This window comes from Colobus angolensis, unplaced genomic scaffold (assembly GCF_000951035.1).
Source record: "Colobus angolensis palliatus isolate OR3802 unplaced genomic scaffold, Cang.pa_1.0 Scaffold40, whole genome shotgun sequence".
In the NCBI taxonomy this organism is placed as follows: domain Eukaryota; kingdom Metazoa; phylum Chordata; class Mammalia; order Primates; family Cercopithecidae; genus Colobus; species Colobus angolensis.
This window is the reverse complement of record NW_012117377.1, coordinates 9597263-9615680: the sequence shown is the minus strand read 5'-3', so window position 1 is coordinate 9615680 and position 18418 is coordinate 9597263. Positions and strand designations below refer to the sequence as shown.

The window sequence follows — 18418 nt, the reverse complement described above, 5'->3', positions numbered from 1 at the left end:
AAATAAAACTAAATTGGTAAATCTAACTTATTAAGAAAAACATTATCTCATCACTGAGGTATACACCAATAATAAAATCAATGGGTTTTTTTTTTAGCAAAAGAGTCTATAGTAGCATGTATCAAAATTAACAGAATGAGCAAATATCTCAGACTATCTCCCCCACTATATGATAGAGAGACTTGATTCTTATGCTCTGTAAGCAGTTTGGCAGTATACAAACCTAAAATAATATTCTAGTCATAAAAAAGAAACAATCTGTGTGTGTAATACAATGAAATTATAATTATCCAATAGGGAAAGAAATCCCAAAAGCTTTTTTCCCTCCACTTTTACTCCCCTGATATACACCATCACCCTCAGGCTCCCTCCTGAAGGCTCCAGAGGTTACAATCAATGTCTTAGAATTATAAGGACTTTACGTAACACTTCACCCTTTGGGGTCTGCATATAATTTCTCATTCTGGAAACACCATGAGCCATTCTCACTCCTTTGATTATCAATTTTCTTACAAAATATTTTAAGTGCTTTCTTCTAGTTCAATCCCATTGTGATTTAAATACTTAATAATGTGTCCTTTAGACATGAATTTGAACAGAATCTAACACGTTTGCTACCACCAACTTAGAGATTTCCACTATTTACGGGGCTTTAAAATCCCTTGGCTAATCTCCTATTTTTTCAGTGCCACATGCACTGAATTCATGAATGTTATCAGTCTTTTTAATAAAATATTGCCCATTTTACATTTCCACCCTGCATAAATGAAGATGATGTTGCTAGCTCACCATTAGTAAGTGACATTTTGGATTTTGTCATTTGTTTGTTGTTGTTTTTTTTAATGGTATTTAAGATAAACTGGGATCTCAGACTTTCTGGTAATTCCAATTAAAATTGATGAGCACTGATCCATTTAAGTGATCTGATCTTCTCATGTGGCCTTTGATATTTTAGCAGCTTGCCTATGTTCTGGGATACAGTTTGTGACTGCCTAGGTAACTCAGACAAAATTTGAACACAAGATGTTTCCTTACTTTCAGTATGCTATCTTTGTCTTAATGGCACAGTGTTTGGGTTAGGGTTGCATTCTGAAAGGTAAGTTTTTAATTGTGACAATTTTGGTGAATCTCTGTGGGTAAGCAAACTTCTTCCTTTACTGAAAATACTATTTTTGTACTATGAATCTGAATATCTTCGGTATAGCTCCAGTATGACTAAGCAGCTCTGGGGCTTTGGATAAGTTGCTAAACATTTCTAGAAGTAGATCAGATCACCACAAAGATCTCTTTTTCCTCAAAAATTCTACCAAACTATTACCTCATGAGTGACCTTGTGGTTCCTCTCTCAGCATCATTTATACATTTTCTGCATGTTATCAACTGTGAGTCAACAAAATTTTTATCTTTCCACAGATGGGACATAATACTTACACCCACGGGTCATAATGCAGTCGTCAGTTGAACCTGTTGTTTTTCAGCTCATCAGTGGTGACTCTATATACAGTACACCCACTTTGACTGTGTCATGACTCAGTTGTACCTAACTCTCCCAATCCCAGTTCATCTTTTCTCTCTCACAATCATATGATGAAAACACCCACGTTCTGACAGGTCTCAACTACCTCCCTGATTTGTTTGTTGTTTTGAGACAGGGTCTTGCTCTATTGCTCAGGCTGGAGTGCAGTGGCACAATCATGCCTCATTACTGCCTTGATCTCCTGGGCTGAAGCCATCCTCTGGCCTCAACCTCCCAAGTAGCTGAGACTATAGACACACACAGCCACACTCGGTCATTTTATTTTATTTTTTTGTAAAGACACTCTCTCACTATGTTGCCCAAGCTGGTCTCAAACTCCTGAGCTCAAGTGATTCCCCCCACTTCAACCTCCCAAAGTACTAGGAATACTGGCATGAGCCACTGCCCCCGGCTTGCCTCCCTGATTTGGAGGAGGTTGGAATTCTCCAGGATGCCTTCTCCCACAGTATTAATGCTTCCCTGGCCTACTATATACAGGCCAGACGATTGTCTCAGTATTCTGATACAGTAAGTCCGCATTGGGACAGCTTCCACATGTGAATTTTAACAAATGCCTGGAGTTTTCTGAGCCTTATTTCTATACATGCACAATGGAAAACCTACCTGTATTTTTAAAACTGAATGCACATGTCTGTTCATGTCTATTTTGTTTAATTGACTTCCAGTTACAGGGATAGATAAATTCTACTCTCTGGGATTTTAAGAAGGCTGACAGTTAAGTTAACAGCTGCTCTGTTCCCCAAATTTGGGTGAATCCTAACTATAATAAATTGATTCTTCTTTTTAAAATACAGGCTAGAATTAATGTTTTTGCAAACAAGGACCCCAGAGGTCTTCAGGGACATCTGAAGCACACTGAAATTATCCAGTTTCTGACTTTATGCACTGCCCCTGCTAAATCGTGTTTGTTTTATTCCAAATGTACAAAAGCAGAGGATAGTCCAGACCCTTCTGCACACCTCTGGCAGTTCCAAGAGCTCTTTTCTGACACCACCACTGAAAGTTTATGCTGAGTCCTTCCACTCTGTCTTCATATTACTCTAGTCCTGCCTCTTCCACCCCACAGAACCTTTCTAGCAACCTGTTTCACGATGCATGTCCATGAATATTAAGGGACTACTCTGTATCAGACACTGGGTTGGACACTGGGGACCCAGAGGTAAACAATACAAAACTGTGGCTCCATGGAATTTATGATCTAGTGGAGTGAGACAGGTAGCAGACAAAAGAAATGAGTAGTTTATTTGTTATAAGATTATTGCCTTATATAAAAATAATTCAGGAAAGAGAAAGAAGGGAATTGTAAGGGCTTTCAATATTATATAATACAGTGAGGGAGGGCCTCAGTTAGAAGGTGACTTTTCAAAAATGACCTGAAGAAGGTGAGAAAGGCGGTGTGTGGATGTCTTGGGGAGAAAGCACTTTAAGTATAGCAAACTGCAGCTGCAAGCCTTGTACCAAGACAATGAGGGTGTTGAGCAGCAGACTGACATGATCATATGTCTTAATGTAATCCTCTGATTCCTTTTGTAGGAGTAAGGGAAAATTTCACCTTTGTCCTCTGAAGTTTCACGGAAATCAACTGACAAAAGGCAGATTCATAGGAGAAAAGACATACACATTTATTTAATCATAGTTTTACATGACAGAGGAGCCTTTAGATGAGGATCCAAAGATACAGGAGAAACTTCCCATTTTTATGCTTAGGTTCAAAGACATTTGGACAGCTGTGTAGAAATACAATTGAACATGAAGGGCATGATCTAATGCTGATGGACTGAGTGAAGAAGCCCAGCAAGCCCCATCTGTGAGGTTCTTTTTGGCCTCTCTGAGTAGTGTTCCTTTTTTCTTGGTAAGGAGTAAGACCCATCTGGAATGGAGGTCTTATGATCTACAATCCAGTAAGGTAGGTCAGATAATTTATTTATGGCTGGTTTTAACAGAGAAAGGTGGAGGGAAAGTTAGAGTAACATTTTTAGGTTTTATGATTGGCTTTGAATTTCTATGGCTAACCTCGGGTAAGAAAGAGGGGCCAGGGACAAAAAGGCAGGAGAAAGAGAAACTTTTGCTTCTGAGACCTTCATGTTGGGGTATCATTTTCTGAGCCCCAACACTTTTTTGAGAGTACTTGGAAGGGGAGCAAAGGAGAAGCAGAGAGATGAGTTAGAATACTAGATGAAAATTCAGATGATAAATGATGGCAAGATGGGCCAAAGTGGTAGTAGCAGAAGTGGTGAGGAGGGATAAAAAACTGGACATACTTAATGACAGAAAAAAATTGCAGATGATTGTTGAATTTGAGAGGGCACAATTTTAATGCCTGTACAGTGGTTCATCACATGAAAGACCACTCTCTACCTGACTAACCCTTTATTGCTAAACATTTAGGTTGCATGTAGATGTTGTTACAATTTTTAAAAAACAGTGCTAAGGATTTCACATGAATGTCCATTTTCCCCAGACAGCGAACACCCCCCAGTCTTTTATTATACAGTCCAAGTTGGCTGTGAGGAAGGTAATGCAGTGCCATCCACAGAGCTGTTGAGTGGCTGCTTTTGAAAACAATGGGTATAAAATTTATTTTTAGCCAGTCATGGTAGTGCGTGCCTGTATTCTCACCTACTGAGGAAGTTGAGGTGGGAGGATTGCTTGATCCCAAGAGTTTGAGGTTAGCCTGGGCAACACAGTGAGAGTGTGTCTCTAAAAAAGAATAAAACGAAATAAAATTTACTTTTAATGTTTGCTAACTAATGTAATTGCTTGTCTCATGCCCGGTATATGCCCTGTGCTCTTCCCACAGGTGGCCTTTTGCCCCACCCTCAGCATACAATGATGGAAATAGCCAATGTGAGTTCTCCAGAAGTCTTTGTCCTCCTGGGCTTCTCTGCACGACCCTCACTAGAAGCTGTCCTCTTCATAGTTGTCTTGGGTTTTTACGTAGTATCGATCTTGGGCAATGGCATCATCATTCTGGTCTCCCGTATGGATGTGCACCTCCACACGCCTATGTACTTCTTTCTCGCCAACCTCTCCTTCCTGGACATCAGCTTCACCACAAGCATTGTCCCACAGTTTCTGGCCAACCTCTGGGGACCACAGAAAACCATAAGCTACGGAGGGTGTGTGGTCCAGTTCTGTATCTCCCATTGGCTGGGGGCAACCGAGTGTGTCCTGCTGGCCACCATGTCCTATGACCGCTACGCTGCCATCTGCAGGCCACTCCATTACATTGTCATTATGCATCCACAGCTTTGCCTTGGGCTAGCTTTGGCCTCCTGGCTGGGAGGTCTGACCACCAGCATGGTGGGCTCCACTCTCACCACGCTCCTACCACTGTGTGGGAACAATCGCATCGACCACTTCTTTTGTGAGATGCCCCTCATTATGCAACTGGCTTGTGTGGGTATCAGCCTCAATGAGATGGAGATGTACCTGGCCAGCTTTGTCTTTGTTGTCTTCCCTCTGGGGCTCATCCTGGTCTCTTACGGCCATATTGCCCGGGCCGTGTTAAAGATCAGGTCAGCAGAAGGGCGGAGAAAGGCACTCAACACCTGTTCTTCCCACGTGGCCGTGGTGTCTCTGTTTTATGGAAGCATCATCTTCATGTATCTCCAGCCAGCCAAGAGCACCTCCCATGAGCAGGGCAAGTTCATAGCTCTCTTCTACACCGTAGTCACTCCTGCGCTGAACCCATTTATCTACACCCTGAGGAACACAGAGGTGAAGAGCGCCCTCCGGCACACTGTGTTAGAGAACTGCTGTGGCTCTGCAGGCAAGCGGGCCCAAATTTAGAGACTCCAGTTCCTTCTGAGAAGGTAGATCAAGTTTACATAGAGCAAATTGACCTTGGAGGACGGGACACTTGGGATGTCGTTTTTCTTCCAATATTGTTTGAGCTCAAGGTAGATGGAAATCTGAAAGGAGTGTGCTCACACTATTTCCAGACCAAGAAAATACATTTATTGTTTGTTAATTATCGTAGTTTTGTTAAATTGTCGTTGTTGGTTTTTGCTATATATACACATGTTGACTGTCATCTTGTTTTGTAAACTCTGCGTTGTTATACAGCTGTTCCTCAGTATCCGAATCGGGTGGATTCCAGGACGCTCCATGGATAATAAACTTTGACGATGCTGAGAGCGCGCGGGGAGACCGCAGCCGACCTGTTCCCCGGCTCCCCTGGAGCCCCCCAGGCCTCGGCTCTGCGTCTGGGGTGAGCTGGTCCCAGGACAGGCCGCGGCCTCCGCCTTGCAGGCTCCGGAGCCCTCGCTGTGGCTCCCCCGCCCGGCCCAGGCCTTCAGGCTGCCGCGAACCTCTTCCTACCCCACCTCGGGGACCTGATGACAGCGGCGGCCTCCCCCAGCCTTGGTCTCCCGGTCCAACCCTACCGGCCCAGACCAAGATCGCGCCGAGCTGCCGGGATTCAGCGCCTTTGGGTGGCGGCGGTAACGGAGGAAACATGGCGCCGCCCAAATGCGCCCGGAAACCGTTAGGCTGTGGAGGGTGAGGAAGGCGATCCAGGGACGCGGGCTCGGGCTGCCCGTTTAGGCCACGGAGCCGGCAGGCCCACACTCTGGGCGACCTCTTTGTCGCAGTTAGGCGAGACCTACCTAGTCCTGACGGGTCATATTTCCAAGACATTTTCATATTCTATCCATTATTTTGTGTGCATTTTATTACTTCCGTATAGAGTTGACAACGCTAAGCTTTTTTGAAATGTCTGTTCCTTCTAGATGTTCTGAAGTACCTGATATATGTTAAAATTAGAGGTAGTAAAATGACATATTTTGTAAATAACTTTTTGTTAAAATTCATAGGAAATGTTATTTTGTGGGGGGATGGCATGGTGTTTGTGGACTAGTTCAAGGAAGGAGGGGATAAGAGAGGTGCAGAGAGTTTTAAGCCCGTGTGCTAACAGTGAGGCGAGATTCACCATTGTTTATTATGATTGTGCATTTTCTTTTACTTATCTGTGTATACAGTGTATGTAAAGGACAAACGAGTCCTAATTTACAACAGCTAGTCTTTCGAGATGTTAAAGAACTTCTGTCAATAGAGTAACCTATCAATAGAGTTCACCTCTCTCTATATATATATTTAGTTTTTAATATAAGGAACTATGACTCTCTATATTCTCTCATGAAAGTAGTCTACTTTGGTACTAGGATCTTCCAATTCACTGTGTTAGTCAGGGTTTTCCAGAGAAACAGAACCAAAAATATGTGTAAAAGAGAATATATACACAAATACACACACACACACACACACACACTCGGGAGAGAGAAAAAAAGAGTGAGAGAGATCAAGAGTTAAGAAATGGGCTCACATAATTTAGGGAACTGGCAAGTCTGAAATGTTCAGGGCAAGCCAGCAGGCTGTAAATTTTGACAGCGGTTGATGTTGCAGCTTGAGTTCAAAGTCTGGAAGCAAAATTCCCTCTTTTTGGAAGCAGGTCAGTCTTTTCTCTTAAGGCTTTCAACTGCTCCGATGAGGCCCACTCACATTATAAAGGGTAATCTGCTTTACTAAAAGTCTGACTTAAATGTTAATCACATCAAAACAAACAAAAACAAACAAATATAAACCCTTCACAATAACACCTAGGCTGGTGTTTGAACAAAAAATGGGCACCATAGCCCAACCAAGTTGATACATCAAATTAACCATCACACCAAACCCAAACTTTCAGTGAAGTGAAGCAAAATTCTTCAATTGGATTATTAGGCATCACTTACAAGACACTCTCATGTCTTGTTGGTTTCTGGACTCATGTAACAGGTTACGGTGGCTGCAGGTTTAGGGAATACACTGCACCGTGTAGGAAAGTAGTCCTTATTTACACAGTATTGTTTCTCAGCTTCAATAACTAAACCTTCAGCAGGCCATTCCATCATTCAATAAAGCCCATTCCATCATTCAGTCAAGCCCACTGCTTCTGAATATTGAGGTATGAAGTAAGAAACATGAATTCCAAGGGCGATTCTACTGCCACACTCCTTTGGCTGTGAAATATGTTTCCTGGTTACAGGTGATATTGCAGGGGATGCCATGGTGATGGTTAAGGCTTTGTTCATTATGTAAATGGTGGGGGCATGGAAGACAAAACGGTCCCCAGAATATTATTCTGTCCCTATAAAGACTAACATTGCTTATTCTATGCTCAAAAGAGTCCAAAGTAATCACTACGCTAGTAGTCCAGCCAGACACCTGGAAATAGTGCCAAATTACATGCTAACCTTGGTGACAGAAATGTCATAATGCTGAGCCCATTCATAGTTGCCATCCCTGCTTCCATGTTCAATTTCTCATAGGCCCAGTGAGCAAGGCTGCTGGCAAAAGAGATTGACTGATTATCTACTAGATGAGTCATCGTATCTACCATACTATCAAGATCCATCTCTGCAGTGGATGCCCTCTCCATGGGCATTTATGTAAGACAGATATCTTCATGATCTGTGCACTTTACAAGAAATTCTTCAATGTCCTCTTCTCCATATTTGCCTGCCATTAATTTTCTAGCCTTGTTCTTCACAAATCTCTCACCAAAATAACCTGTTATCCAATGCTCCTAAATCAGTGCATATCCAAACTTCTGTGCCCGTCTCCTTCTATAAAAATTCACAACCAGCTAAACTGCCTGTAGTTTGGCCACTGGGAAGTTTCCCTGCCTCACCATCTTTCGGCACCACCTGGAGGGGTACTGTGGTATAATGCTATTTGCTTCTTTCTGTTGCTGGTGTATAATGCAGATTCATTTGTAAACTGGCCCATGCTTTTTCCTTCTTTAATAGTTGGCTAAGGCCAGGCGCGGTGGCTCAAGCCTGTAATCCCAGCACTTTGGGAGGCCGAGACGGGTGGATCACGAGGTCAGGAGATCGAGACCATCCTGGCTAACATGGTGAAACCCCGTCTCTACTAAAATAAATACAAAAAACTAGCCGGGCACGGTGGCGGGCGCCTGTAGTCCCAGCTACTCGGGAGGCTGAGGCAGGAGAATGGCGTGAACCTGGGAGGCGGAGCTTGCAGTGAGCTGAGATCCGGCCACTGCACTCCAGCCTGGGCGGCAGAGCAAGACTCCGACTCAAAAAAAAAAAAATAGTTGGCTAAACATGAAATATGAGTGAGATCATGCAGGATTTGTCCCTTTGTGTTTGGCTTATTTCACTTAACACAGTGTCTTCTAGGTTCATCCATGTTGTGAAGAGAGGATTTTGAATGCTCTCACTACAAAGAAATGACAAGTGTTTGAGGTAATAGATATGTTAATTACCTTGATTTGGTCATTACAAAAGTATACATGTATCAAAACATCATACTGTACCCTATAAGTATGCACAATTGTTATTTGTGAATTAAAAACAAACTAAAATGAAATTTAAAAAATAATTATACAATTTTAGGGGCTTTGGGGTGGGGGAAGGGGAAGTGAAAAAGCAGACAGTAGGTAGTCTAGGAGTCAGAGACATATAACATTAGTATGAGTCGGGAAGGCAGGAAATCAAGTTATTGACATTTATTACTCAGTTTAGAACCCAAAGACTGAAGAAACAGAAACAAATGGGGGAAATAATAACTTTTAAAGTATCAGATAAAATTTTTAAGAAAGTTAAATACTGCATTTCTCACTCATATGTGAAAGCTAAAAAAAAATTTGATCCCATAGAAATAAGTAGAACAGAGGATACTTGAGGCTGGGAATGGATAGCAGTGGTGGGGGAATGAGAAGAGATTTGTTAAAGGATACAAAATTATAGCTCCATTGGAGGAGTAAGTTCTAGTGTTCTATACCACTGTGGGATAACCATAACAATAATATATTCTGTATTTTCAAACAGCTAGAAGGAGGATATTGAATGTTCCCAGCACGAAGAAATGATAAATGTTTGAGATGATGGATATTCTAATTACACTTATCTGATCACTATACATTATGTATATCCAGACATCACTGTTTACTCCAGAAAATAGGTACTATTATTATAGGTCCACTAAAAGCTAAAATAAAAAATGTTCAAATATTCAAGATCTGAAGAAAAACTTCAATCTGAATACTAAAAACTTTCCCTAACCTCTTGAAAAGATTAATTAAAAATCTCTGGAGTTTGGATGCACTGTAATTTTCCTCTGCCAGTTCATGGCTTTGTTTAAGCTCAGTAGTCAAGTTTTTAGAACCTTCAGAGAAAGCAATAAGGAAGTGACAGAAGGATCCTCTGGGACCCGTTACCTCCAAATATCTGTCATCTTCTTGACCTCAACGCTGGGTGTCAACTCAGGACAGAAGTGCAGGTCCTCATCAGTTTATGTGGGGATAGCAGACAACATAGACCCTCCCAGAACCATGAGGACAGCACTGGGCTCTGCCCTGACCATCCATCAGCCCCTGTTTGGCACAGAGGAGAACAATGACCATAACTCACACTTTCCTCCAACTGCCTTAAATGCTCAGGCTGATTGGTCATGTGCTCACCCAACTGCTCCCTAAATGCTTAACAGAAAATGAAGACATCCTCTCCAGAACCCAAGGAAATACACTTGAAATGTGATTTGTGCCTCAGATTGGTATCCAAGAAGAACTGAAAGAAACACCAGGCATTCCCACACAATTTCTGGCTCCACATCCAGTAGAACACTTGGAATCTTCCAACATAGCCATCTTGAGGCAGTAAATCCTGAAAGAAAGCGAAAGACCCTTCTAAATAGAGGGAAATCCCATCTTACTTAGATTTAAATCATAGTAAATAAAGAGGAAAATGCTTACATGCCATATTGGATACGACTTATCTTTCGATGCCAGGTCCCTTTTCAGCCTAATATGTCAGAATTTTCTAGGCTCCATCTTTTCCTTTATTCCTCTTGCAACAACCATAGGCTTTGATGGCTTCTCACAGAAGGATACAAAACCTGGATCATCCCAAACCTGCTCTGTGAACCCTCTACTTCATGTTTGGGTTTCCTCCCATGCTGCCCACTGTGAGGGTCATGCATCTCCAGAGCATGCACAGCTGAGAAATGTGGAGAGTGAAGGACCCAGGCCACACTGACTATGGGGATGTAAGCCAGTGGAGACACACTTCCTGAAGTAAGATGCATTTCACAAAGCTCCCAGGTTCCAGAAGGATGGAGCACCAGTCACCCTTGGTCATGGCCAAACCCTCTTTGTCCTTGCCCTTTCCTGCTCTTTGGGATCACAGAACATGTGCACTAGACACAGCTTCTGCCTTGGAAACACCCAGACTAAGGTAATTTCTCATACACCAGTTTATCTTCCGGCTTCTGTCAGAACTTTAGGTCAAGTGTTGCGAGTCAAATACAGTAAAAAATATAAACTTTAAAAATTGTAATCATCCTCACCATGGCAAGCTTCTCATGGTAAGAAAGGAATGCAAGAATTGAGAAACCAACCCAGCGAATAGCATGCTCAAGATTTCTTGGCAAATAAATTCACTTAATAGATCACAGATATTTTCTAATCTCAACATATGCTGTGCACATGTATATTTCAGACCCAATGACCATGGAATTTTCTCATTTTCATTATTACAAACAAAGCCACAATAGGTTCATGTGTATTGAAATCCTTGCAAACTTGACTAGTAGCTCAAGATAAATTTTAGAATAAAAAATCAAATGGTATTCACATGTGTAATACTCTGAAGTGTATATTTGGTCTTCAACAGGTTTCCTGGCATACAACTACTAAAATCCTTAGATTCCTTAAAGTGGTACTTGTATGTTAATGAGTTGACAAATGGCTGGTAGTCCCTAGGTAGCTTCAGGATGGGAGCTGGACACCTGAAAGACCAAGGCAGAATTAGAGGATTCAGATAGTCAGACCCAGCCCCCAACCTCCGTGGAAGGGAGAAGGGATGAATGTTAAGCAGATCACCAATGGCCAGTGATTTAATCAGTCATGCCTACAGAATGAAGCCTCCATAAAAACCCTCAAGGACTGGGTTCAGAGGGCTTCCAGACAGCTGAACACATGGAGATTCCTGGCAGGTGGTGAACCTGGAGAGAACTTGGAAGTTCCACACCCTTTCCCTATACCTCACCCTATGCATCTCATCATCTGTTATCTCTTGCAATATCCTTTACAATAAACTGCTAAATGTAGACACCTCCATGAGTTCTGTGGGCTGCTCTAGCAAATTAATCAAACCCAAGAAAGGGGCTGTGGTAACCCAGACTTATAGCTGATTGACTGGTCAGATGCACAGGTAAAAAGAACTTGAGGCTTATAATTGGTATTGGAAATGGGGAGATGTCTTCTGAGACTTAGCCATCACCCTGCAGACCTGGCGTTATTTCCAGGTAGATAGTGTCAAAACTGAATTGAAGGACACCCAGCTGTGTCTGCCACAGGATTGATTGTTTGCTTGGTATATGGGCTTAATTAACCTCATCACCTTTAGTCACAGAAGTATTCTGTGTTGATTGTTGAGTGAGAGAATAGAAAAAGCACTTCAGTTTGTTTTGTCCTTAGAGAATGTGTTGACATTATGTGGACATATTTAAATTTCCCTTCAGAGACCAAATTCATACTTTTGCCAATAATGTGTACAAAGGCATATATTCTCACAATTTCACTAACATTTGATTTTGTCAGTAACTTTAGTTTTACTTATAAATCTTACCTCAGTATCATTTTATTTGGCATTGATTTAATCATTAGTGAGGTTTAACATCTGGTATGTTTGGGGGCTATTTGCATTTCTTCAATAAATTGTTTTTTCTTACATTTTCATTGTTTTATACTTTTGCTTACTGATTTGTAGTGGTAGTTGACATATAATTCTACACATCTTTGTCATCATATAAGTGTTGAATCGTTTTTCTAGTGGGACATTTATCCTTTTGCTATGTTTTGTTTGTTTGTTTCCTTTGTGGTACAAAAGTTTTAAATGTTATATGTATTAAACACTATCAATCATGCCTTTATGCCTTCTAGTTGTGGAACTGTTCACCATTTCTTTCAAAGACATGAATTATTATTTAAACATCATTTATGTATGTGGCCTGTACTGAAGGCTGAAGATGCAGGAATAAATAACTGATATCCCTGCTTTCATGGGATGCAAAAGTTCCAAGAAGAGAGAATACTCATCAACAAAGGAAGCAAATGAGAATGTCGGTTAAGAAGAGATATGATCAACCACCATGCAGGGTAAGCCTGGAGAAGGTGACATGAGGTCTAGGGGCTGCCATTTGAGTTCTCCCCTGAAATGAAGGAGGAAGTCACACAGCATGAGTATGGTGGGTGTCCCAAGGGGAGGGAGTAGTCAGTATCAAGGCTTTGGAAGAGGAAGGGCTTCATGTGTTGAAAGGCTTTTGTGGCTGAAAGAGAGTAAGGGAAAGAATGGCAGGAAGTGAGGTCTGAGAGATCCCTCAGGCCCAGGTAATAAATGTCTTAGAGGTCCTAGATGCATGGAATTTCGTATTTTCAGACTATTTGGAAGAAGTAAAGGGCATGATAAGCCTTTATACCTGGAGTTATGCTTAGAAATGGCCTCTGATCTTCCAGATTGTATTTATCTTCTTGTTTTATGGGTTTCTATTTTATGTTTAGGTTTTCAATTCGCTGCATCTGCAGAGAGAGAGAGAGAGAGAGTGTGTGTGTGTGTGTGTGCGTGTAAGACAGATGTTATTATTTTCCAAATGTTCAGTCAATAGTCCCAAAACAATTTATTTCACTAGCTGTATTTTTGTTATTAGCTTCAAATTATATCTTTACCATATTCAAAATTTCATATGTGTGCAAATTTGTTTCAGGAATATCAATTCTATTAATATTTATTCATTTATTTTATTTCATTTATTCACATTTGTAACACACTTTTAATAGCTGTTGATGTATAGTATATTTTGTCATCTAGTAGAACAAGGCATCAATCATTATCTATTTTTCTAATTTAGACTTTTCATGATTGCCACTATATTCTGCTCTACCAGGTTAAAGTCACAACTAGTTTCCTCTTAACCCAAAACAATATCTTATTGGGACTGTGGTTGGTATTAAACCACATTTTTAAGTTAACGTCTGGAAAATTTACCATGTTTGCAGGACCAAGACTTCCGTGTGGATAATGAAGCACGGGGGTGGGATCATGTCATCGAGTAAGCACTTGCTATGGGTCCTGATGCCTCACTTGACTATGAGTCCTTGGTCAATAAACCCATCTGTCTGAACCCTGCTGCCTTTATCTGTAAAGGGTGGCAAAAACACCAGTCTTGAAGGGTTTCTGTAGAGAATTAAGTAACGAGAAATTGGTACTCAATACAGTGACTAGCACAGTAAAACCTCAATGAATGTTAGGAATTATGCCTGTCTATATATGTATGTAGATCTTTTATTCCTTCAGGAAAGATTTCCAGTTTTCTTCATATAGGTCTTGATTATTACTTGATTATTACACTGCTGTAACAGAGATCAAAACTACAGTGGTTCAAAGGAGATAAAGTATATATAGGTTGACAGGACATCTGTTCTGTAGGAGGTTGCCAACCCCAAACTACAGAGCAAGAGCTACTGACAAACAGTAGATGGTGCTTCTTCAATTGCCAACTCCTTCTCTATATGAAATAAAATGAACTGAGATGTGACAACCATCAGCTTCCTCTTAGTCCCTGGGAAAGGTCACTTGGTCCTTGCTTAGATCACAAGACAATACTACCCCCCTTGGGGTTTTTATTCCGATTGCCCATGAGTTTCCTTAATTTAAGGTCCAGAAAATGAAGAGATTTGGGCTATCAAAGGAGAAGGATAAAGAAAACAAGAAAATATATAATCTCCGCATATAGAAAGATTGTTACTTCATCCTCAGCATCATCAACATTGGCATTTTTGCCAAAATCATCGTTATCAAATTAATCATTATTTAGACCAAGTTTCTGATATTAAGAAAACAAAGCCAAAGGGTAGTGAAGTTATATGGAATAAAACAATTCTGTTTGGAACCATATCCACAGTTGAATCGTATTTAACAGCAAACCTTGAGAAGACTGTCCACACAAAAGCCTTTGAGTAGGAAGATTTGTTTAATGATTTCCTTTTGTTTAGAAAGCAAAGAAGTATGCTTAGAGAATGGCTACATAGAACTATTGAAATACTCAGCTACTCATTCTTATTCCATATCTTGCAGTAATCTCTACATTTATTTACTAAAAATGATAAACATTTTTGATACAATACAGAGGATTTCATATATATTTTCTAAAACTAGACTGAGTGTTAGCAATGTGAAGCTGTATTTGTTAGAGCATTCAGAAAAAATTCTCATTAAAAGTTACACATTATGTTTTTTTTAAAAGGTTGAAAATGCTTACAACCTTGTAACAGTCTCATCAATCCTGTTATAATTAATAGTGCAGGTATATAAAAATTGAGTGGATTCTTAATTTTTTTGTATTCCCAATTCCTAGTTGGGTGGATGGTTAGAAAGGTGCCTATAGGATTTTCTCCTTGCAAAAAAAAAAAAAAAAAAAGGAAGAATATAAATTCAAAATCTAAAAGATTTATTTCACCACAGAATAAAATTTTTTTTCTAACACAGTTGCTTGACTAAGTTTATATAGGCCCACACTAAATGCACGTGGTGTAGTGCCAGAGGCAATGTCTAGTACACACCAGGCTAAGCATACTAAAACTATAAGACAAAGTAGTGAAAAATTCAGAGGCTTAATAAGAAACACAGAAAAAGAAAGATTGCAACAAACTTCTTTTCCCTTTCAGAAATCAGAAGATAAAGTAATATAGACATAAGTTGGTTTCCCCTTTTCCTTTTGCAATGTCCATAATTTTTTTAACCTCTAATAATCCAATGGGGAAATCTGAACCAAAAATATAAGGAAAGATTGTCCTGCTTGAAGAAACAGCTATTTGAACATGAGAAACGAAATTTGAAAACTATGCATTAACCTAAAGAGTTTAGGGGCTTTAAAAAAAGGCAAAAACGTATCCAAATTTGATCAAGATGTGCTTTATTTTCTGTAACTTCTGGGAAGTTTGTAGTACAACTGCGTTAGTCAGGGCTCTCCAGAGAAACAGAATCAAAAGAAGGGGCGTGGGGGAGAGTGTGTGTGTGTGTGTGTGTGTGTGTGTGTGTGTGAAGAGGTGAAGGTACTTATTTGAAGAAACCGGCTAACTCAACTGTGGGGGTTGGCAAATCAGAACTCTTCAGGGAAGGCTGGAGACTCCAAGAAAAGTTGATGTTACAGCTATAGCTTGAAAGCAGATGTAAGAACTCTTCCTTCCTTGTAGGACCTCAGTCTGTTTTCTCTTAAGGCCTTCTACTCAATTGGATCAGGCCCATCCACATCATGGAGGGTAATCTACTTTACTCAAAGTCTACTGATCTAAATGTTAATGTCATCTGAAAAAAATACTTTCACAGCCACACTTAGACTGGTATTTGACCAAGTATCTGGGTACTACAATCTAGTCACGTTGACACAAAACTAGCCATTACAGGAACTAAGCATAAGTAGTTCATGGAAATATTTGCAATTGCATTTATTTTTAGAGTAATCAGAGAAACTCACCTTTGTTTTTTAGTGTAAATTTTAAAGGAAAATATGAAGTAAAAACTATGACTTGCCACTAGATCTTAAAATGTTCCTACTTCATAATTGTCAAAAGGTGAAAATGCATGAGTTGAAAAAATAGTTTCATTTTTATCATAATTAGCATGATTAACATTATCACTGTCAACATATCATCATCATTTATCCTGGCAAACCTTCCCATACTAAGCAGCTATGATTTCCTTGCTCTACACACTCTTCGAATCCGTATCTTGCTACACACGACCCTATGTTTCCTTAAAGTGATATTCCTAGATTTTCCTCTAGTACAGACATATGGGTTGCTTGGAAGCTTGTTCCAACAGAAACTCTCTAAAGCTCTAAAGCAGTGACTTTCAAACTTTTCTATCGGTGTAAGAAACATATTTCACACACACATACACACAACTGACTCACTACCATGCATAGTCCTCTGCGAAATTTTCTAATCCATTTTATGCTAACCTAGAATAACAAATGTTTGCCGCATTCTTTAAATTGATGTTGTAAGTGGCATATACCCTGAAATATAAAGGAAACACTGCTCTTAGGCAGGTACATGTTACCTGCCTAGGGCCTGAGGGGACAGGCAACAGCCTGAGGAAGGAACAGTGTCATCTGCACAGGGGTCTGGAAAATTCAGAACAAAAGGGCCAGTAGGAAGTAAAAAGTGTATCCCAGAAAACACTCCCCACAGACACACATGTGCGTTTCTGCCATGCTGTCTCCTTACTCTTGTATCTGATCTAATATTGACATTACCGCTCAGTGGAATCAGAGTCACAAGTGAGCTGCAAAGCAGTCATTACCTGCCTGTAAAACCCCACTAAGGAAAGAGGAAGCAGCATGTCTCTTTCCACCAGCACATCATCTCTTGCAATGAACTCTTTTGCTATTAACTTTGAAGGACATGGGAGAGTCAGTCCACCTGCAAGGAAAGATACAAAGTCTGAGACCCCTGAAAGAGAGAATGCCTTGCTCCATTCACATTCACATCCCTGCCACTTTTTTCTTGTTTCAGAGATAGGGTCTTGCTCAGTTGCCCAGGCTGAAATGCAGCGGTATGATTAGAGCTCACTGAAGCCTCAAACTCCTGGGCTCAAGCGATCCTCCCGCTTCAGCCTCCCAAGTAACTAGTAAAGGTAGGCGCCACTACGCCTGGCTAATTTTTAAAATTTCTGGTAGCATGGGGTCTCGCCGCGTTGCCCAGGCTGGTATGGAACTGTTGAGCTCAAGCAACCCGCCCGCTTTGGCCTCCCAAAGCGCTGGGATTGCAGGCGAGCACCGCGGCGCCCGTTCCCCACCGTTTTATTAATGGATGCCATTGTGCAGTGTTGTCCTGAAGAGAAAACGCTCCGCGGACCACACGGAATCACCGGGTGAGTGCTCCCGCCTACCTCCATGTCCTCCCGCGTCCAGCGGCTGCGAGCTTTCCCGCGAGCCTTCCCCAGGGCGCCTTTCCAGTCCTCTCAGCGTGTGGATGAGGGAATTCAGCGGCGGTTACAGGCAGTTGAAGCGGGTGCGGCGCTTGTGCAGACTGCGGTGCTCTGGGAAGAGCGGCAGCCGCGCGGGAGGGCCGGGCGCTGAGACCGCATGCGCAGCAGTGTGCCGACCCCGAGGGGCCCAGGCCAAGTCGCGCGAGAGGCGCCGTAGGGCGGCGAGGGTGGCCGGGGAAAGCCAGGCCTTCCACCCGGCGGGTCTACGCGGAAATGCGGTGATGGCCGGCGTCACACACACGAAGTGGCTGAAGCGACGGTGACCGCACCGCCCCAGGTACGTGTAAGCGGCGACCTCAGGGCGAAACAGCAGCCCCCGGAGCCGGCGCGGCCAGGCCAGACCCGGAGTCAGAGGCCTCAGAGGGCCGCACCTCTCACCCCCGCGGGCCATGGATTTGCTGGAGCCCCCGAGGTTAACCAGCACTTGGGGGAAGCTGCGAGTGCTGTGGCAGGAGGTGGAGGAGGGCCCGGTCGCTGAGGAAGTGGGAGTGTTTAGTGGAGGCTCCGCCAGGGAGAGGAGGAGGTTGGTGCAGTTGCCAGTAATGGCCAGAAAGTAAAAGGCCGTGCCGACCACAAACAGGAGCGTCTTCAGCTTTGGCCTCTCCAGAACCCCAGCAGAATGGCTCTCCCCGCGAGCTCTCATTGACCCTCCCTCACCCTTGGTCTCATTTGCCTATTTAGAGAGGTTCACGGGCGCAATTGAGAGGTGACAATGTGCTAGCAGCCCTCACTCAGCGCCTCCTCGGCCTCCACTGTGGCGGCGCTTGAGGGGCCCTTCAGCCCGCCGCGGCACCGTGGGAGCCTCTCTGTGGGCTGGCTGAGGCCG

The 18418-nt window shown here is 42.1% G+C and overlaps 1 protein-coding gene across 5 annotated transcripts in view; it reads right to left on the bottom strand.

The window, feature by feature from the left end:
- GCSAML (germinal center-associated, signaling and motility-like) overlaps positions 1-17633 on the bottom strand; it is a 52885-nt gene extending 35252 nt beyond the window's left edge. For 3 of the 5 annotated variants that reach the window (XM_011955755.1, XM_011955754.1, XM_011955752.1), the window contains exon 1: positions 10088-10206. Coding sequence is in view for 2 of the 5 variants with exons in the window: in XM_011955750.1 (XP_011811140.1) it covers positions 10088-10206; positions 17494-17499 (125 nt within the window). In the remaining 3 variants the exon portion in view is untranslated. Of the gene's footprint in view, positions 1-10087; positions 10207-17493 lie in introns of those variants that run through there. The other 2 variants (XM_011955750.1, XM_011955753.1) reach the window with 2 other exon arrangements.
- Between the last annotated feature and the right edge of the window lie 785 nt (positions 17634-18418).